The 22,961-nt window shown below is 33.5% G+C and overlaps 1 protein-coding gene across 1 annotated transcript in view; it reads right to left on the bottom strand.

The window, feature by feature from the left end:
- Positions 1–22,961, bottom strand: part of LOC149962213 (ATP-binding cassette sub-family C member 3-like) — a 48,367-nt gene that overhangs the window by 17,506 nt on the left and 7,900 nt on the right. Inside the window, exons 2-4 of the mRNA XM_090179123.1 lie at positions 21,245–21,421; positions 12,513–12,626; positions 11,791–11,928 (exon numbers count right to left, since the gene is read on the bottom strand). Coding sequence (XP_090035249.1) covers positions 11,791–11,928; positions 12,513–12,626; positions 21,245–21,421 — 429 coding nt within the window. The remainder of the gene's footprint in view (positions 1–11,790; positions 11,929–12,512; positions 12,627–21,244; positions 21,422–22,961) is intronic.

The following is a 22,961-nucleotide window of genomic DNA, read 5'->3' as shown; positions in this document are numbered from 1 at the left end:
AAATTTTGTGGAAGGACGGCCTACCAAAAACTACCCTTATCCTAGCCAACATCTTGGTCATCATTACCATGTATCACCTGGCAGGCGTATTTTGAAAAGAAAAGCCATAGCTCTGACTGATTTTCAGCTAGATACCGAACTAAATGATATCAGCCCTAGCCTTCATCCAAATAGAGAAGAGCGTATCGAAGACAGAATAAGCAGCGAAGTTGGAAAAAGCTTTAATACAGGTCAGCTAAGTTGGAACCAGCTTTAATACAGGAACCGAAGTTGAAATAATAATCAGCTAGGCTAATACCCAAGGCACCACCTTAGGCCTAAGTCATCAAGCGACTTTTGAAGCCATTAATTCAGGTGGCCGGGTAACAATGCGTAGGAGGGTGGTGGCAAGCCCTGCATGCCACGAGATCGAGCCAACAGCTCCCTACACTAGCCAGCTTTAATACGTGCAGCGAAGTTGGAACCAGCTTTAATACAAGCAGCGAAGTTGGAACCAGCTTTAATACAAGCAGTGAAGTTGGGACCAATTGCATTACAAGCAGCGATGTTGGGACCACCTTTCTAGAGAAAATGAGCAATATTGAATCCAACTTCAACTCTAATAAAGGTGAAGAAACCGTAGCTTAAAATTCAGTAGAAATTCTATGTGAATGTAAGAAAAAGGGCAAAAGTGTAACTATTGGAACGCAGTGGGAAAATCCTATTATGGTAGGTCACGGCTACTTTTTAGTTGGTCCCAGAAAACCTGAAATTGAGAAGTTTAGTACCCAGATAGACATGCATGACTATGAAGACCGTCTCACTACCAAAGATTGCAAGTTTTTCACTGGTTTAGATTTGGTACATTTTACTTTGTTAGTAAATATTTTATCAAATCTAAATTTAAAACCTCCGTGTGCTCTGAAGATAACTGATCAAATCCTTCTGGTTTTAATGAAACTGAGACTGAACCTGTTGTTTCAAGATTTGGGCCGAAGATTCCATATTTCTGGTTCATTGGCTGGGAGGATTTTTAAATTTTGGTTAAAAATTATGTATGAGCATCTTAAGGACATTGTATGCTGGTTACCCAGGGAAAGTATTCGAAGTACTCTACCCAGTGCGTTCAAAATTATTTACCCCAGAACTACTTGGATTATTGACTGTTCGGAAGTATTCGTACAAAGGCCAAGAAATTTAGAGCTAGAGCTGTGACGTAAAGCAATTATAATAGTCATAATACGCTGAAATTTACTACGGTCATAGCATCTTCAGGCTTTATTATGCAAGTGTCCAGATGTTACGGAGGTCGTGCCAGTGATAATTTTATCACCAGAGATTCTAGAATTTTTAGTTCGCTGCGTCCTGGTGATGAGGTAATTATAAACTTAAAACTATAAAAATATCACATGTTACTAATATTCTAACTTAAAATATGCAACAATTAGCAACGAGCCACGTCTCAAAACGTCAACGTTTTAAAAAAAAATGTATTACCTAATCACAGATATCTTCTTCGCTAATTTTTGCATATTTTAAATTATAATTAAGCTACCGTGATACGGTCATAATGGATTTATTTGAACTAATATCCTACTGATAAAATAGGTGATGGGTGAGCGTGGTTTCACCATATCTGAAGACTTAGATTTTATAAACGTAAAGTTAAACATTCCAGCATTTAGAAGAAGAAGAGGTACAAGGAGAATTGCAACAGTCAGAATTGAAGTTGATATAGTAATGGGTAAACTTAAGTGTTTCGGTATTTTAAAATCAGTTTAACCATTGCATTTCTACAAAAAAATAGATAAAATTGTTACAGTTTGTGCTGCCTTATGCAATTTACATCCATCTATCAGCAACAAACCAGAAGCTTATTATCTAAATTTTATTATTGAAAAATAAATTTGTACATTTAAAATTGTAAAAGTGGCTTTTACTTTTTACCACTGATGTAGCTTAAAAAAATTATCACTTACGTAACTTTGAAATTTTATCACTCAAGTAGCTTTCACAACATAAATTAAATTTTTTAAGTATTTAGGAACTTTTTCAAACTATGCAAATGCAATTTACCTTTGGTAAATGAATTAACTGAATACGGTAGCATATGGGTCGTGTAAACACTTCACATTTTTTTAATTGTTCTGACATAAAGTCCTCGTTATAGTTGACCATCGATCTCGCATTTCCAGTCATTGTGAAAACAAAACAAGTTGGCAAGCCAAAATATACCTCTCCTCGGAAGAATTGTCCCTAGTGGTATTAATTTCTCAAGATAACCCTTAAAGATATATCTCCGCAATTTAGAGTTATTTGTTAAAAATGTTATCCCAGTTCTATCCCGCCCGGTATAAAATTTAATTATAATTAGAATAATTGAGACGAAACGACCAATTTTAATTTATTCAGAACATCATAAGTTAAGTAGTTAGAACAGTGAGTTAGACGTACTATAACAATGTACGATTGAATTACACCCTTTTTACAGTACAAGTTTGTCAGTTGAATATAATACACAGCAAATTTTAATGAAATAAATAGCTACAGAAGGTATTATAAGGACCGTTCGCTTTTTGGTTTTTAATTTTAACGGAATCGGGCCGATTTTAACTAAACGATAGTTTATCGAAATTTTGTTCAAAGAATATTCCCTAAGGCCGCGCGATAAATTTACGAGAATAATTTCCCATCGCCGTTATATCGAAAATTTAATTGATTCGGGATGGCCAGAACTGTAATGTTGTGGGCGAGTGATTAGAAAATAAAATGGCAACCAGAATTATGCAAAATTATAAATGTTTATTTTTATTCAGAACAGTCTATGTAACGTTCTAGATTTAACTTTCATCAATAACCCAACAATATATATCCCTCCTACGTAATTGTGCAGGACTGGTACTCAAGTGTCCAAGACTAGATTTGTCTTAGTTCATCGTGATTGAAAAATAAACCAAAACACACTTACACTTACGTAAATATCATAACTTATACTGAGTAATTTTAACTAAATTCAAACTAACTTACTATAAACTCTTGTCTTAATTAACAGCTGAGAGTTGTTCGCTACTAATATCTTCCAATCTACTTAATTAGCCTCACAGGTTGAGTTGATAATTTCAAGGGTATAATTAGGTTATTCCAATTCAAAAAAAACAATCAATTTTATCTTACAGCTGACTTGAGTAAGTTCACAATTACTTTAACACTTTCAGTCTTAAACACGCACTGTTCATACACTTAAGTCCACTTGCTCACGTTCCAAACGCGAAACACAATTTAACTCTTTTCTTGACCTAAGACCGAACATACTAATTAAAACCGCAAAGTTACCTCATAACTTTTGACCGACACCAGGACCCCGACCTGTAGTAGTTCGTCTGACCGCCAAGAACTAAGAAAGACGTATCTTCCATAATGACGGCAACGGCTTTATTTACGTTTATTTGATGTTTTTTAGTCCCGTCAAGATTTGACTAAAGTTCGAAAAATTGAAGAGATTATATTTTTTACCCGGTTTGATTGATAGTTCTCCAAACGGTGGCGCTATGTTATTACTTTTATATAGTTTCCGCGGGAGTTTTGAATAATTATCCTTTTTCTAACCCGCCTTATCATAATGGTTTCTTTACTTTTCATATTTTTAAAGGAAGTCAATGGCTCGGCGGTAAACACTCTGCATTGCAACGATGCGACCCGAGTTCAATTCCTGAACACGATCAAATAAAGTAAAATGCTCAGATATTTAATTAAATATAATATTAATATAATTTTTAAATATAATATTAATATAATTTTTAAATATAATATTAATATAATTTTTAAATATAATATTAATATAATTTATAAATATTTAATTAAATAAAGGATTAATATAATTTATTAATATTTAATTAAATATAAAATTAATATAATTTATAAATATTTCATTAAATATAAGATTAATATAATTTATAAATATTTCATTAAATATAAGATTAAAATAATTTATAAATATTTCATTAAATATAAGATTAATATAATTTATAAATATTTAAAATGATGTAGAATAAATTATAGTACCTAACGTTATAACTTTGTAAATGACATTCGCCAAAGCTGTTTTTTTAGAAAAACACCGTAACTTAACAAGCGTTGGTGGCTGAGTGGTTAGAATAAATCTCTTGCACAAGGCAGACCCGGGTTCGATTCCCGGCCGGCGCTAATAAATCGCAAATTGATACTAAGACGATTACCGTGTACAATTGGTGGAAACCCTGCCATTGGACGTTGAGAGGTTGCATTACACTCAGCACTCGGTACGTCCCAAAGTCATTAAGAAGAAGTTGGAGATAAAACACCCGTACAAACACAACAGACTCAACATCCACAACCATCATAACACAGACACACCACAAACTCAACACTCACAAGCGTCATAACACGAACTCAACATTCACAACCTACGCATAAACATTACAAAAACGTAATACACCAAACCGTCACGACGGTGAGCGAAAAAGCACCATCCAAAGCAAACCGCAAATGAATCCGTTAACGCTCACCGTCACGCGGTGGTTTTGCCAACCCTTCGATAAACTGCGAACGCAGAGATTTCGAGAAACTGCGTACGCAATGATTAACCTTTGCACGGAAAATGCGAACGCGTTCGCAGGGCAGTCACACAGACAGACAGACAGGCACGGTGATTGTATAACCCCTCCTAGGGGACTTTGTCCCCTCGGAGAGGTAAAAATGGCATGCAGTTCTTTTCGTACAATAAAGTTGAATTTGGACTTGTAGGTAGTAACCATTTTACCTGTGGGATGTAGAATATATTCTTCATTTGGATTCTTTCTCACATCATACTTGTGACTCTTAATTAGTGTTTCTAAATCATTATTCAATGGGCATTTTATTTCAATTAGTTCATCAGAACCTATGTAACCATCGGGACTAGCTGATAACCATGGATCATCCGTCGATATAACAGAATCGGCAAGAGCAATATGAACCCCATACATATCTTCATACACGTTTCTAGCGATAGGTTCTAAAGCCGTACCATGCCTGGTCGCTTTGTTACCTTGAAATTTGGAAAAAACATGATTTTTCATAAAATTTTCTGGTGAGGTGCTACTACGCTTGGGAATATTTTTAGCGGGCGATGCGGTAAAATGCACAATTCGACAGTCTTTCAAAAAGGAAATTATCACCTTGTCCTTGAGACATTGTTTCCATCTCCAAAATATTCATTTTTTCTTTGTCCATTTCAACAAAGCCTTTAAAGAAGTTCTTACAAGGTAGAATTTATGGGTCTATCACAGTCAGCGCTATGATTTTCATGAATAAGATCTTGTTTCGCTACATTTCCACCATTAAAATTTTCATTTAAAACTGTCGTTACGGGGGGATGGTAGAGTTATTTTCACATTTAAGGTATCACTGATAATAGAGCCTGTAGTAAACACTAATGGCGCTTAAATGGAATTTTCAAATTTTAAGCGTAGTCTTTCATGGGTTTCATTATACGTTGGTATTTTTGATGGTGGAATTATGTCTTTTATATAATTTTCGTCTTTGAAGAACGGAATATCGGTAAACTTCTCTGGCTCAATCTTTCTTTTTGTTGTATTGTTCCATTTTTTCACCAATCTAGTGCCAGCTGGACCTTTCTTTTCTTCGCTTTTCCAAAATTCAATTTTAAATAATAGGGCCCCAACGTGGTTACAAACTTTCGATAATCCAGCTGTACAGGAACAATAACCATAAACCACCTCTCCTTCATTTGTACTAACAAATAGAGCTCGATGATCTACGTCTGAAAGTGTCTGGGAACGAGCTACTTCTCCCCGGCAAGCCACCAAATCATCATCTAATTTTGCTATAAAAAGTGTTCCAACCCAACCACTTTCAAAATAGTTCCCTGCTTCCATGCTTTTTCTTGCATTGGCTTCTTGTTGATCACAGGCCTTGGAGTTTATCAAATACGTCTTCATGTTTTGTTTAGTTATATTAGGCCACTTTAAAGGGTCATTTTCCCACTCGCCATCAGCTAGTGAAGTTGGATTTCAAAAAGACTATTTACCTGAAAACAATTAATTCGAATTTAAAAAGAATATTTCTCCTATGTGGCCTGTAGCTAAGGCCCGAAAGGAATATGATAAGCCTTGGCGAAGGATTACCAAAATATTTAAATAATGTTATTTATATAATATTTACAAAAACAATGAACTTACCACAAGTTATTATTTCGTTTTCCATTTACAAATCTAAAAGTTTACAACCCTATGTTCTATTAAATAAAAAATGCTTTTTTCAAAGCAGTTGGAAGCTTAATTTAAGGGGTAGTTCGGATCTATGAAGGGACAGATATTTGAAATGTTTTAGATTAAAGAGTTATTTTTTGGAATTATTTTAAAAAGCAAAGTATATTTCTAAAATAATTTCCATAAATTTTCCCTCACCTTTTATATATTTTAAAACCATTTCCTTAAATTTGAGCCTTGAAATTGTAACAGTAAACTGAGAAAATTTTAAATTGTAAAGGAGTACACGTGTTTAGTTCAGAATTATGTATATTCTAATGGAAATATTTAAAATGAATTTTAAAATCGGCCGCCATGGATAGAAAATAAGGCTGTGGGATAAAAAATTCGAAAGAGAAGACATACTACGAACTGAGTTATTTTGCTTGATAAGGCACCATATTTTCAATGCTATAGACGCAGTGCTTCCATATTCGGGGAATTTTTCCTTTTTCCAGAATTTTTCTACCTTTAAAAACGCTGAAAGGGAATAATGCAATTTAAAAGGGAAAACGGGAAAAGCGATGGAAATTTAATAAAGGGTATCCAAAGCAACTTTTGAGGATATGTTTTTGCAAAATAAATAAAACCTTAAATTTTCAATAATTTTAAGAATTAATCTTAATATCTATATAAATTAGTATTAAGAGCGAGGGATAAAAAATGGGAATTACTAGGTCGAAAACGCGAAAATGAAATTATCGCAAGAGGAAAATTTTAGATATCAAATGTTGAAGCCCTGTATAGACGTCTGCTATGCTGTCGTAATTGGATTCTACAGTTTTGTGTTTCCAACTAAACGACTACTCGCAAAATATTATAACCTTAATTAATATGCTGTTTTATATGTAAAATTTTAAATTTTGTTAAAATACATAAGAAATTAAACGGTTAAAGGAGTTTGCAACTTTCTATGTAAGCTAATTCTCATAATGAAATTATAAAACAGACATGTACTAACAACGTAAATTCTATCTATCCAAGTCTGCACTTATTATTTTAAACTTCTGGTTTAAAGTAGAACTATGCAACAGTATCTAAATTTGGCATACATCACGAAAAACTGAAGATCCAAGTCAAGTAGTAGTAAAAAAAATTGACAATAGAGTTAAAATTTCTTTCTAGAAAGGCCTGATGAAATGTGTGCAGTTACACTGCAGTAGCCTGTTTGAATTGTTAAAGGGACTTTCAAGAAAGACTTAGTCATATTGAAATAAGTCATTCAGTCGTAACTTTGGGTTTACAATGTACGGCATGTTAACTTTATTAACTTTTTGAATAAATTGATAGCAAATCTATTTTATTGATGACTTCTTTACTAGTTTTGTTTCTATAATGAGTTTCAGCAATTTAAATGCTGTAATTTTACACGTATTCTGGAAAAAGGAAAAATTCCCCGAATATGGAAGCACTGCGTCTATAGCGTTGAAAATATGGTGCCTTATCAAGCAAAATAACTCAGTTCGTAGTATGTCTTCTCTTTCGAATTTTTTATCCCACAGCCTTATTTTCTATCCATGGCGGCCGATTTTAAAATTCATTTTAAATATTTCCATTAGAATATACATAATTCTGAACTAAACACGTGTACTCCTTTACAATTTAAAATTTTCTCAGTTTACTGTTACAGTTTCAAGGCTCAAATTTAAGGAAATGGTTTTAAAATATATAAAAGGTGAGGGAAAATTTATGGAAATTATTTTAGAAATATATTTTGCTTTTTAAAATAATTCCAAAAAATAGCTCTTTAATCTAAAACATTTCAAATATCTGTGCCTTCATAGATCCGAACTACCCCTTAATACAACCTTCCATCTGCTTTGATAAAAGCATTTTTTATTTAATAGCTGTCCCTTTGCTCTGCATCACAGGGCAAATTTTGACTAAAATTTATAATTGAAAATAAAATCCATAAGTTAGAAAATAAATAGGTTTTATTTTTAAAAATATTTTGTACAGACATTTTAATATTATTGAATGTAATTTAATATATTGAATATTATTTTAAATATTTTACTTAACATTGGGAAATAAAGATGATAATTGGTTATTACATTGGGAAATAAAGATGATAATTGGTTATTACATTGGGAAATAAAGATGATAATTGGTTATGTCAAATTGAGTTTTAATTTGAAATTAAGACTTAGATAACAAGATAATAGGTGTATAACTGGTTCTAGTAAGCAAGTGAAATATGCTAATTTTAGTAAAACTTTCAACCAAAAACAGACCTTTGATGAGATAGTGTTTATGGGTAGCATAGCATGATTTGTGAAGAGGTTCTAATCGTTTACTTTTATCTCAATCATGTATCAAGAGTTTTCCAACTCTGCCGAGCTTTCAAATAAAAATCCAACCATGTGTAATTTATATTATAATAGAATGGGGTACACAGACATTGTAAATGAAAATAGCCACAAAGGCAATTAATATGAATATATATTATATTAAAAATCTTAAAAAAAAATTCTAACGCGCTTAGTGTAAGTAAGCACATTTATCAACAATACTTGAATGGGGGGCTCCAGTCCTGTTCTGGCTGTACTACCTTACAACGGTATGGCTCGTACACCACTGATCCTCAAATAACAATAATTTATCTTTAAGCTTTTGAATAATTAAGACGCCTTTACATAGAGGATTAAGTTTGAATGCCCAAAACGTTTATTGTTATGAAAAATTATTCAAATATTTACCATACTTCATTACTGTAATTAAAATTCGCAAAATTATTTTCACACAATTAGCTGGGTAAAAAAAAATATGTAAGAGATAAAACAAAATTAACTTCAAACTAAATTTCACTTCCCACAAAATTATATATATAATATATGGTCGGGTTCTACAGGTTAATTTTCCCTACGAAGCAAAGGCTTAACGGTTAAATGTTAACTACTATTAAATTACAATTAAATGCATTACGAAAATGATAATTGTTACTTAAAAAATACTTAATTACGTATAAATAATGATATTTAAATAAAGTTCCCATACGAAATGGTTTATTATTTCTTGAGTCAAGTGCGAAAATCAACGTTAACTCGAAGACGGACAAAATTTTATTTTTGAATTTTTCCGGGAAACTGGCTACGAGCTGATCAGTTGGCCTTCCATGTCAAAAATTGTACACTAACTCATAACAGTACGAAGCTTCTTATCTACAGTCGATTAACTTTCGTTAAATAACGGGATTCGAATACGTTTCTCTCCGTATGAGTATCTCTGTACTGTACACCAACGCTGTTACATTAATATTAATTGTAGTACTGGCAGACAATAATTGTTGACAGTAAGAATAATCCCGCTAGGCATCCACAATACTGAATCTTGGGCATGAAAATCGCTTACCGGCCATTCTTAATACTTTTAATTAAAAAAATATGTTCATGTAATTTTTTGCTGAAGTTCAAATCTCTACGGGCGAAAAGCGTTAAAAGTTCAAATTCACCTGCTAATATAACGTATTGCAATGGCTACCGGAAAGGTCGATGACGTCACCCAAAAAGTAGGCGGTGACCTGGGAAATACCGTATATATCTGAGGAGGACGGTGTTACTTGAATAAGGCGTCGGTTTTGGAGACTACGCGGTCAGAAATCTCGGTTCGAATCCCGGTGACGTCAAAATTAAAATAAGAAATTATTTTTCGCAGCACCATCTACCGTGCCGTCGCTTTCCACGACAAACAAACAAATAAACAAACATACAACACTTAACGACATTCCGTCCATAGCAATAGTGTCACTTCGAATATATATTCGATGTGAAATTTAAAATTGACACTCAGATAAGGGAAGGAAAGGGGTGTGAGCCGGGAAAAAAATTGAAAGCCGAGACCAGCCGGAAAAAATAGAAAAGGGGTGCAAAGAGGCGAAGTCCAAAGTCGAGTAAAATAATAAATTGAATTATATTAATAACCATGTCAGGTATTTGGAAATAGGCGTGTTTAGTTGGATATCAGGCCCTGAACATTGAGTTATAATTTCAAAGCTCTAAAGCTAACCGTTCTCAAGTTTTTAAGAACATGACATACAAATAAATAAATAAATAAAAGGACAAACTTTAAGACTTACAGTTTTTTATGCGATTGTAACGTGTGGGACAATTTAGTCCTCTCGTCCATTTGATTAATCAGGGCGAGGTATGTGTAACGGGATACGTGGGGACCGGGTGGGGACACCCGTGCCGGAAGTATTCCGACCACCCGTTGGTGAATTGGTGGTCTTCCTCAAACGGCCATCCACAAACCCTTCCTCCCAGACGCTTGGGGTTACAGGAGTACGCCACTACTCCCAGCTAAGACTTGTAGTTATAGATATAATTACTTGTTTCGCTCTAAAAATCAACTTGACATTCAACCACCAGAGGGCATTCTAGGTCGTTACGATCACTGGTTGAATGTCAAGTTGGGTAATCTTGAAAATATTTTTTTGAACTAAGCGCAGCAGTTTGACTTAGAATTCGGCTTCGAATATTTTTATTCGATAGTTTCATTAAACCAAGGGCGTTTTTCTTAGAAAACAAAGGGTGGGGTATCCATTATCATTTAATATTTAAATAACTACTAAATTAATTTACTTTGGAATGTTACTAGAAGTTTTAATTAAGCGATATGGAAGAAAAAACCGTTTTTCGATACATTACAAAGTTATTTTAATTTTTGAGCCTGTGGCCTTTGACCTCTCATATGTTGAGTTTGGGGAAATAGTTTTTGAATTAAATGGCGAACACAAAATGGCAGTGAAAGTCGGCACTGCAGACTATAAAACTTTGGGGACCATAGCCACTTTCGATTGTGAAATATTTAGGTATGGCATATTTTTTTTGCAACTTTATCGCAAAAATACATTGAAGCCACACTAAAAACATTGGCACTGCGATTGCCCAGCAATGACTGCTCAGACGCTAAATTCACATAAGACTATCCTTCTCAAAAACGTACTCTGAATTATATTTGTAATTGACAATATAGCTGTAAAATTAATAATAACGAAACTATTGGCAATAAACCATTTTTGCCGGTCATTTTTCCGCCTTAAAATAATTCTTTACACCCCAATGATGGGGACTTTTGACAAAACGTTTATAGGGACTAAATAAAGAAGTGTGCAAAAATTCATCCCGGGGGCATTTTTTCCGAAGTTTTGTCGCTGTTTTTAATTTTCTTGTATTTTTTGTTTATTCAAAAATTCCGTTGCAGTTACATGTATTCGTGGAATTTATCAAAAGTTTAAACCCATTGTTGGAAAAATGTGAATTATTAAAGTTCCTTTTTCTCTTAAAAATTTTACAAACTTGAAATAGCTCTGGTGCTGTAATAAATGAATGGTTTTAACAGCTGGTTAACCAAATATTTAATTTGTTTTATTAATATTCACGAATTATAACTGTGTACATATGAGCCAGATAATATTTTGCTTGTTTTTCTGCAAAAACGATCTAATGTTGCTACGGCTATAACAATGTTGCTATGATCATAATGAAAATGTTGCGTTTTGTCAATAATAAGAAAGAAGCCATACCTCATTTAACGTTGAGGAAATGATTGATCTGATTGAAATTATTCCGGTCAATGTTGAGAGGCACCAATATACAATTAGAAGTCCTGAGCGTCGAATGCCGCGCGCACGCCCAGATAACATCAGAGAAAATGCTAAGCCCTAAAACAAAAAGAAAGTATAAGTGTCAAATAATTCGAGTTAATTAAAAGATATATTTCAACTGAAAAAATTACTGAACACATTCAAGAATTTTTCTGACCTCAAACACCGTTTGTAAGAACTTGAGGGTAAAAGGCAAACATGGAAACAAGTCCGCTACAGAAAGACTCTTTTACTTAAAATTTTAAAGGTCAAAGGTAATTATATTTCACCCGGTGAAAACCGACTAGCAAACGATTATTTCAAATTATTTCAAATAGAAATAAATATGGCAAAATATTACAGTTTTAATTACGACACCAAGAGTTTGATCAAAATTTTGTTTAGATAGAAAAAACAAATTCATGCATTGTAACTGGATGGACTACAACACATTTTGAAATATATCACTTGGTATTCCAATTTCAAATAACTATTAATTATTTTCTGTAAAATGCCAGGAACTTATAAATGGGTAATTAAAAAAAAATATTTCGACGAGTTTTTATCCTGCTCCAATGAACCATGGTTTTTTTATTTAATCATAATTTCATTGAATCGTACTTAAAATTTTGCTTACTCAGAACAAGAAAATAATAACTTACTTCTGTCAAAAGTTTGATTAACGAAGGAAGACTATGAATCAGGAAAGGTTGTTTCTGGTAAACGCCGTAGGCTATTTTCAGCACATTCATGACTAAAAGTGCAACATTTGCAATCTATATTTAATTAAAAACATGAAGTTACGAGAATCCCAAAAAGATATTGAGGAAAAACGTTCAACGATTCTTTATCAATTATAAATGTATTGCTAATTTGTCATGAATAAACTTCTTACCCACCTAATGAGAGCTAAGTGGTATTTTTCGCCTAAAAGCATTTCGGCTACGGTACTACGTATAATCTCAAATAAAGTTAGTTTAGGGAGTTTTTGGCTCGCGTGGCGCGAAGGGCTGGCCACCACCCTCCTACGCATTGTAACCCGGCCACCTGAATTAATGACTTTAAAAGTCGCTTGACGACTTAGGCCTAAGGTGGTGCCTTGGGTATTAGCCTAGCTGATTATTATTATTTATTATTATTATTAATAAAAGAAGTTGGTCTTTTTGACGTTTACTAACTAGCGGTTCAGGTGAATGGTGGCACTAATAGAACAACCACATCGTATGGAGCTGTGTGTCATCCAGAGTTGGGCACTTTCGCTTCACGGACTGCCTTTGAAGAAGCAATTTACCTTCACTAGACTTTTTTCGCGAAGTAATCGAATTCCTACAAAAAAGTCGAGTAGCCTTCACAAGTTGAAAGTTTTAAAACAATAAAACGTATCTAGTTTATTCGTTCGAACATTTCAAAGTTAAAAATATCATCCCTCAAAAAAATAAAATTGTGAATCAAACATTTTCCTGAACACCATTCGGTTTTATAGATGGTAGTAAAAAATGTTTCATACTAATTTTTTGCCGAAATGGTCTGAAATATCTTCAATCGTTAAAAAATTACGCAAAGGTGCTTCGAAAACCGTCGAACGAAGAAATTTTTAGTGAATGAGTTATGTGAAAGCTTTGAAGTATAAAGCTTTACTTCTTTCTATAGCAACATTCATTCTTCAAACTAAAATTCGAACTATCATTATACTTATTTGATTCTAGCGACATCGCAATAGTGTGAAAAATGTATGCAAGTATTAACGTGATTAAAATTCGTGAGGCCATAAATAATTTTTTTTAAACTATTTACACATGTTTTAAGCGCAAAAACTATAAGGTTCAAAACTAAAGATCCAGGAACTTGCTTAAAGACGAGTGCCTGAGAGGATTGTAGAAGGGAAAGTCTAACTTCTAAGGACCCTTTTGAAGCTCAAGCCGAAGACCCTGGATGTCAATTAAAGCGCCACTGCCTGGTGCGGCAATTTTTTTAACGTTACCATATTTAAAGATACTATGAGTCTGTTGGTGGACATATTTTTATAAATAAATATAATTTGTTACTTATTGTCATTATATTTGGCGTGGTATATAAATAAATACAGTTTCAAATAGCACAACCAGGTAATTTTTTCAGTCTTGTAACGTTTAAATTTTCAATAGAATCGAAATAAATTCACGAAACTTCCTAAAAATCTCGATATTTTTCGTCGTTAAGGTTTTAATGAGACATTATAGGACTTGATGGAAAACGTAATAAACATGGTTCGTTTACAATTGACCCCATATGATTTTATCGTATTAGATGGGTGACATTTTTGAGCCGCTGGAGTGACAAATCTGATAGTCCTCGGGTTTCATTGACATTTCTGATGTACACATTAATTAAGAATAACCCGTACTGTCACGCCAGCTTTATTATTTTAATGCATTGAACACGATAGCTATAGGTTTCTCGTTACTTGCTCTACATTGATACTGATATTTTGTAAATTCAAATAAGCTTATCCATTATCGCAGGCAGTTGCGGAACTAATGTCCTTAGCCCACCCCTGAAACTGGTTTTGTGGACCATTGTGATTTCTTGAAATCTATTGAACGGCCGCTTATGGTTCAGTGGGACCGTTGCTGACATCATTGAGCCGATGCTTACTAAAGTGCTGACAGCTGCCATGTTTATGTTAATTGGAATACAATGAAAATTAGTTCAGTGCATTGTTAACTGGCAGTTTCAAAGACAACAAACAATTATGAGCCGTTTTTAGTGTTTAGCCACATAAATGATTTATGTTGTGATTGGTGAGACAAACCATCGTTAAATAACAAGCATCAAGTGAAAACGGAAGCATTTTACTTATGCATTATGCTACTTATGGTTTCATCTCGGGTTTATTAATAACTTTCGTAAATTAGCTAAAGCGAATAGATAAACACTTTCGATTACAGAAAAGTAACTGGCACAAGATTTATAGTTAACAACAGAAGTCGAGTATAGGCAGTGGCGTAATCCAAGGGGGGAGGGAGGGGGACATGCATGGTTGTATCAACAAATATTTTACTAAACTTTTCCTTTCAATTGTGTTCCCCCTCCATAGCCAAATTCTGGCTACGCCTCCACCAGTAGGTAACTTACACCCTGATTAATTAATTCTTCTATTTGACCTAAGATTCTAGGGTGGATGAAATCAGTGGCGTAGCCAGGGGAGGGCACAGAGGGCACGTGCCTCACCGAAACCTATGGTTCTATATACAATTTTTTTTATGTTTTGTTTTACTTATTTCAATGTGCGCCCCTCCCGAAACCAAATCCTGGCTACGCCCCTGGAATAAATCGATTCTCTAGCAATAACCTTTGGTTAATTTATGTATTAATTTGGATTTGGTTTTTAAATGTTCGGTTATCGACACTACCAGGAGCCATCGAATGGCACCTATTTTGTCAGCTGGGCATTTAAGCCTCAGGAAACACCAAAGCGCTATTCAAAACACTACACAAACCCGAGTCACTAGTGGCGAATGACGATTCTGACGAAGCAAACAAAATTTAAATTTTAAAATTAACTTGACGTTTGTAAATTCGCGACCGAAATAGTTTTAGATAGCGCTGCGGTGCTAAAGTTTTCTAGCCACTTCTTGTGTGTAGCGTCTTCTAGAATCGAAAATTCACAAATCCGGGAGTAGATGGTGTTTTGCGCGTATTGTAATAATAAAGACAGTAACTCCAAAGGGAAATGTCGTCCGATGTGTCGTCCGCAGTTAGCCTTCCCGCGAACTGTGACTGTGACGTCCAGATTCCGTTGATCAACAAAATAACCGGCTCTATGGATTGCTTATTCTACAAACGTGACGTAAAAACCGGAAGTGGACAAAATCGTTCTGTTACGAAGGTGCATTCAACGGTTCAACCGTTGCTGTTACTGAACGCGGCCACTGTAGAGTGGAAGAAACCATTTTGGGAGGGGTGATTACATACTATCTTTTTTTTAAATTGTATTCTTATTATTGTATTATTATATTATTTTGTTCATGAGGGTGACAAGAAAGAAGAAAAGATATTAATTTTTATAATAAATAAAGGGTGCATTACCTTTAAGGCTTTCTTTGTTTTAAAGCGGAAATTTTGTATTTGATAGAATAATTTGATAAACAAATTAATTTGGATCCAATTTTTAAACGTCGCCCTATTTGGTCAAATTATTTAGTGATTTTCAAAATTCGATCCGACAGATTGTTCCCAAAAACCGACGTATTTGGTATTTACCAAATTCCTAAAAAAAGCGCTATTCGCACAAACTTAAGCGTGGCTCGAGAGTACAGAGGAACATTTTGGACGGGGCATCAAGGGGTTGTTGAGGCCATGGGCCAATAAATGATAAATACAGGACATGACTTTTCTCCCAAAACGCGGACACTAGCTCTAACACCCAAAGTATCGCCATCTGGTGGAAAGAAAAAGCGTAATAGCCGAACTACGTCATATCAGGGGCTTATTTTTAAAGACCACCTGAGAAGAAATTCCGGGGGGGGGGCGAAGAATTTTCGGCGCGCAGGGAAAAAATTTAACGGTTTTATTGTTCCTATTAAACGCGCGCGTGGGGTTATAGGCTAAAGAAATAGGCCATTAAATGATAGAAAATAATTGAAGTAAGTACTAATTTTACTTAAATATAAATTGTTGTTCATATAAAGCTATATTGAATACCCTTTTTTAGAATGTTTCGCCAATACACTTTTGAAACTCTTGAAAAAAGGTATCAAAATTCACGTTCTTAACTGTAAAGCCAGGTTTAAACTTTGATAACCAGGTAACCCACTCTTTACATTGGACGGGATTTAGGCTTAGGAAAAGCATATGCGGTTTATGTAAGTAGCGATTATCACTATTACATTTCCGGAAAATGCAGTGCTTTTTTTTAACCATTTTCGTTTAAAGCGCGAACAAGTCATTGAAATTATTAAATAAACTAAGTCAAAACACGCTCCCGCCAAATTCAGTTTACTTTCGTCGTTTTTTTTCAAATGTCTAATTTTTAGATATTAGCGTGCAAAAATCCGATTTATCTAACCATGTTCATTGGAAGAATATAAAACAGTTTCGCGTAGTAAAGACGAAGTTTCGTTCACTGAGTTATAGTTTTCTTCGCGCAAGGAAGGTTTCCGTGCTTTCGAAAGGTAGAGTCCTATTCTTCTTTCAGAATAAGAAGGTTTCATATGGCGGAATTGGAAACTTCACTGGCCGAAGGAAATATTCGAATAAAAAAATAATCGTAAAATGCCCACCTCTGGTGTCATCCGCAGTGAAGTACATCAATATCCAAACGTTAAAAATTCGTGTTGCATTGAATTGATTTCTGCTGGGTAAGCCATATATTCAAGTAACGGACCAATGTCATGGTCCATTCGATTGATTTACAAATGATTGACATGGGGTCCGTTTGTTCGACGTATATTTCATCGACACTGTGGTTTCATTGTATCTACATGTTCTTTAATGAGGACCATTTAATTGACCAAAATGACAGCATTTTTTTAAGGGGGATAAAGTCAGAGGAGTTAGGTTTTCGGATGTGAGTGTCTTGTGTATAAAATTAATAGTTTTATCCAATTAAGGTTTATTTTGAAATAGGGGCTGCTCGATATCGGTTTGTCGGCAATCTGATTATGTTAGGTTGGATAAGATGAGGTTAGACTTTTGTTTGAGTGGAGTTCGGTTTATTTTACGACTTCAATCTCGTTTTTAGTTAATTAAAATACGAACATTTCGATCATGTGAAAAGTGCTTTTCGGTTGTTGATCAAATATTGTTGTATATTTCACGTAAAACATGGCGACAGCGCTATCGATACAATTAATTTAATGCTGTTGCAATAGCCTGTGTTCGACAATTTCCATGAAAAATAAAATGGCCGTTTTCGATGCATTGCGTCGTGCTTTAGATAAGCCTTGGCGTTTTTTTATTACAATACAAATTAGGACGACGTTAATGTATGAATTTGGCCGACGTGATATAAGCGCTTCCTATTCCCGTAATGTTAAGATTTCGTACGGTAATTGGAAGAGAAGTTCAGGATCCCTATACGCGATGTCACTAGTGGTAACGTTTCATAGTATTGAGCGTCTGGAAATTGTTTCCAATCATTTGAAGATGTTGAATTATATTGTTTATAAATTAATTTCAATATAAAATTTCATTGTAATTATAAGTAAGTACAGCAAAGTTTATTAGTTTTTAATATTTCAATATTGAATGTAATTGTTTTTCATTAATTCAAGAAATTTATGGAGAACCACCTATAAGACCAAGGTCTATAGACCAGACGTAGATTAGGTAAAATAAATATTTCAATTCGTTGGGAAATAAATATGCAATATAAATATAAAATGTATAAATATTAGAAAAAAAACGTTTCAGAACAAGTATTTTTTCTTGGTATTTTTAACAGATTTCAGTCTAATCTTTTTTTTAATTTTAATGTAGTATCGTAGTCTTTATCTTGGTTTTATAGGGCACTTTGTATGAAAACCCATTAAAGAAATTTATCCTGTTTCAAAGAGTTTCAGAATAATCAAACCAGAGTCTTTATCAATTAACCGCTTCATGAATCATTGCAATTCCGTATAACGTTTGTCACGTAAGAGAGCAAATTAAAACTTTTCTCAAAAACGTGATTTATTTCTGTTATAAATTTTGAAAAAATAATTCGTTGGTACAATTACATTACCAAAAACAGTCGTCCGCTGTTTTTTTGGCCTTCAAAGTAATTAAGCACGTTCGTAGGGTCAATAATTGATTTCTACGATTTGATTTGACTAAGACAAAAACACTTGATGGTTTAAAACGCGCTTGTGGATTAGATATCCTTATATATAACTATATTTTGTATTTATTAATTTCCATTAATTTTTACATTAACGTAAAAAATAGTTGGCACAGCTGAATATTTTGTTAGCCTGTTTTTAGTTTTAAGTCTCATAATACATTCATTGGTGAAATAGAGTAAATGTTTAGGAGAAAAGTTAATTTAGGTCTTAAGAATTCTTACCGATCATTATCCTTTAGAAACTTGAAAAAACGAAAATGAGAGTTTTGTTTTTATTGGCGGAACAATTTCTGACTGAACAAAACGATCCAGGCTTATTTAATAATTTCACAAATTAAATAAATGGTCCAAATATAAAAAAGAAACTGGTTTTTGCATCGTCCTCCACCAGTGTTAAAAAGCTAGCTATTAGCTAGCAATATCGCTGGCGCCATCTCTTATCCTGATTCTATGGGCATTTTCCCGCCAGAAAAATAATTATGGCTTTTTGAAAGAGAGCCGTTTCTCTATACTATACACTCTCTGCTATAAACATTTAAATACTAAAAGGATGGGTCTAATGCTATCTTCCAAAGAAGTGAAATAGCTGAAATAATCTTATTTTATAGAAATTTATATGAACTACTTCCAGAAAGATTTCAGAATGTTTGCAGCTTAAGTTTATAATTTAATAAATTCATGATTTAAATATTTAATAATGGTTTGTATTTACCTACATTAAAACTGAATACTTTCAGGAAATAGTTTTTTTTTTTGGTTTACAACTTTATAGTTCTGAAGAAGTAGCATATATTAAAGGAAAAAGCTCAGCTTCGCAGAGGAAAAAGGATATATAGGTAACCATGTATATTTCACTGCGGCCAAGACATTTGAGGTAATAATTGGTGAGATCCCAGAGGGAACATTCTGGATCCATATATTTTTGTACCATCAGTATCTTTTACAAATAATTATTAAAAGTTTCAATAAATGTACCACATTAATGTGTAAAAATGTTACTATTGGTATTACAATTTTCCTTTTCAGCCTTTATATAGTTGTATTTGGTTTTTTATATTACAATTTTTATTGCCATGGGTATTTGAATTGACCTTTTCTGGATTTCTTAGTATTTGAATAACCTTGTTTCATTGGGTTATTATTACATATTTTTTATTTCTTAATTCTGCTTTAACAATTTTTATTTCTGCGGGTATTATGATCGACTTTTTCTTGATTCCTAAATATTTGAAATAACTTGTTGCTTGGTTGGGTTATTAATTATTATTATATATTTTTCTATTTTTTTTTCTTGTTCCGTTTATCGAAAGTGTTGATAATGTGATGGAGAATTCATGTCTATGATTTTTTATATGCATTGATTATTACCGGTTTCGATGGGTTGTCTTGGTGACCCGAAGCAGTTTTTATTAGAACTTCCACTTTTAGTTTTTGTTTTCGCTTTAACTTTGTTTTCCGTATAATTTTGATTTGTTTAAGACCTATAATACCATGGGTTAGTTTTCGTCTGTAAAATAGTTTCTCGCACGTATAAAATTGACGTTTCGTGAACGTTCTAGTAATTGTTAATTTTGTATTTTATCATTTTCGTTGCTTTGTTAATTTAATAATGTTTTTGGTGCAAATTTTTTTGTTTTTGTTTTATTGATATTTGAAATATGTATAAGGCAATTACATTTTTAATATTTATGTTAATTATAACAAAAAATATTCTACCAGTCGGCGTAAGACCGGGATTACGTTTTTAAGACGATGCTCTGAATATGGCGGTGTATCGTTCAGTGCCGTGTCCAGTAGTTAATACGCCCAAGGACAAGCTCTTCGGAGGAGAGTTATATTTTGGATTGTGAACTGTTTTTTTTATTAAATTCAACGATCCTATCACCATTGTTTTATTTATTATAACAAATGGCTAATCATAATTACCACTGATCGTCGAAGGTGTTGTGGAAAGATATGGGTATAAGCTTGGAAGACTGTATTAACTTATTCTCCTAAACCATTTTATTTAAGAAAGTAATACAGTCTCAATTGGTTGCATTTTATATTTTTTTAGGGCCTTTTTTAATATTTTGAGGGGACCTTGGTCAATTTGTTTGATGAGGGGTTGGTAATTTCGAACTATGGCCCCAACCAAAAAGGGCTTAACGACGCCACTGGAATTCACCTTCAAACAATGTGAGCTTTCATGGCTGCAGGCGTCATTACAAGTACAATATAAGTAAGATTGCTGAAAATGTAGGAAACCTCTAGGAAAAAACATCTTATCTACTGAAATAACCTTAATATATTGAAAGCTTGATGCATTAAACAAAATTTGGCAGTCTTTTTCATGGAAAAGTTGATCAGTTAGAATCAGTACCAATCTTTTTTTTAGATTCGCGGTAAACTTAAAAACGAAAATATTTTATCTCGGTACCCTAAATAATTATCGCATTTTCTCTGGCAGATTTGGTTCAAATTTCCAAGATACTTTAGCGAGCCCTTTTCACTACTCTCAAATAAAATTAAATATTAAGATGTTAATTTCTAAATATAAATCAATACCTTGTAAAGCAGTTCCACCACACTTAAGACAAACGCACCACTTACCATTTTAGTAATATTGAGAAATGTCCATGGAATATGAGTTCGTTTCGATCGCCTGAACGTTTGAATTTCCGGGAGAAGGAAAATCCACAGAAAAGCGCAAGGAACCCAAACCAGAACGGTGCGTTGGAAACATGGCGTGAAGTCCGGATTGGAAGTATACCAAGTCAAATTTGAATCCTGAAAAAATTAATTCAAGTTACTTCTCCGTCCAGTTCAAACTAGATGAAGCCGTATTTAAAATAACAAACTGTTATGGTGATAAAGTTGAATAAAAAACTACAGATTCAATAATTAATCAGCATTTACCAAATACACATTATTTTAAGCTTTAAGCGCGTTTCAATTTTAAACAAGCATTGGCTTTAAGGAACTGATTAAATGGTTTTGGGCATTACAAAAATTTCGTAGGCAGCAAAGGGAGTACCATACAAATTCCTTTATGTTACTTATGCTAGTACCAATATAGGTAATTTCCTTTAAAAGAATGTTTCTCCGTCAGTCCATAAAATATTTTTCATAATTATTTATTAAATAGTTATGAAATAATAATTTGAATAAGAAGATTTTTCAACGCAAAATTGAAAAATATATATTAATTACTACTAATATAATACATGTTTCGTAATTAAACTTTTATTCGCTGTGTTAACGAGCCACTATTTAAATCAAATGCTTAAACTTGATGGCAGTGGCGTGATGTGTTTAATAATAATCAGCTAGGCTTATACCCAAGGCACCACCTTAGGCGTAAGTCATCAAGCGACTTTTGAAGCCATTAACTCCGGTGGCCGGGTTACAATGCGTAGGAGGGTGGTGGCAAGCCCTGCATGCCAAGAGATCGAGCCAACAGCTCCCTAAAATGCCTTTGTCTATGTTCTCGGTTCATTGCAGAAGTAAAATTTTTATAGTACATAAATTTATTTGCATTAAAAACGTTATGTACTTATGACCCTTCGGTTGGGTAAAGAATGAGATACATTACTATTTGATATTTTTCCCAAAGTTTATGTTATTAGAAGAATGGTATTAGGTTAACAGAAAATGTGTTGGCACTACCCTATTCGCAGCGTCATTGCCGGTAGAAACAAGGCCTTTCGGCCTTTTCTTGTGAAAATGTTTCCCGCACTCTTAAAATGGTTTCGTTAAAAATTACCCAAATTGGGTAAATGTTTGCCCAAATTCTGGGTGAGTATTGCATAAATCCAGGAACTTCGGTCAACTAAAAACAACCCGGAAAGGTTAATTTCAATTTATTGGAAATATAGTATACGTGGTCTGATACTATTCTCACCTCACATAAAGGTGGACATGTCTTAGACGAAAAAGGATAACTTAAAAATGAGAGTTTACGAAAAATATTCTTGGAATGTTATTAAGTGATGATAACTGGTTTATTTATCCCTTTACGAATAGGTGGTTCATTAGCAATACGGTAAACCTCTATGTTGTACGAGCTATTTAATTGTTAGAACATTCTACCAGATCTGATACTACTAAATTAACCAAAATAGTCTTAAGTTAGAACAAGTTGGCAAGCCAAAATATACCTCTTCTCGGTATTAATTTCTCGAGATGACCCTTAAAGATAGATCTCCGCAATTCAGAGTTATTTACTAAAAACGTAATCCCGGTTCAATCCCGCCCGGTATAAAATTTTAATAATAATTAAAATAATTGAGACGAAACAACCGAGTTTAATTTATTCAGAATATTATAA

The sequence above is a fragment of the Leiobunum rupestre genome, chromosome 1 (genome assembly GCF_980474605.1).
Source record: "Leiobunum rupestre chromosome 1, qqLeiRupe1.1.hap1, whole genome shotgun sequence".
Lineage (NCBI taxonomy): Eukaryota > Metazoa > Arthropoda > Arachnida > Opiliones > Sclerosomatidae > Leiobunum > Leiobunum rupestre.
Note: the sequence above shows the minus strand (reverse complement) of the source record. Positions and strands in the feature narration are given on the sequence as shown.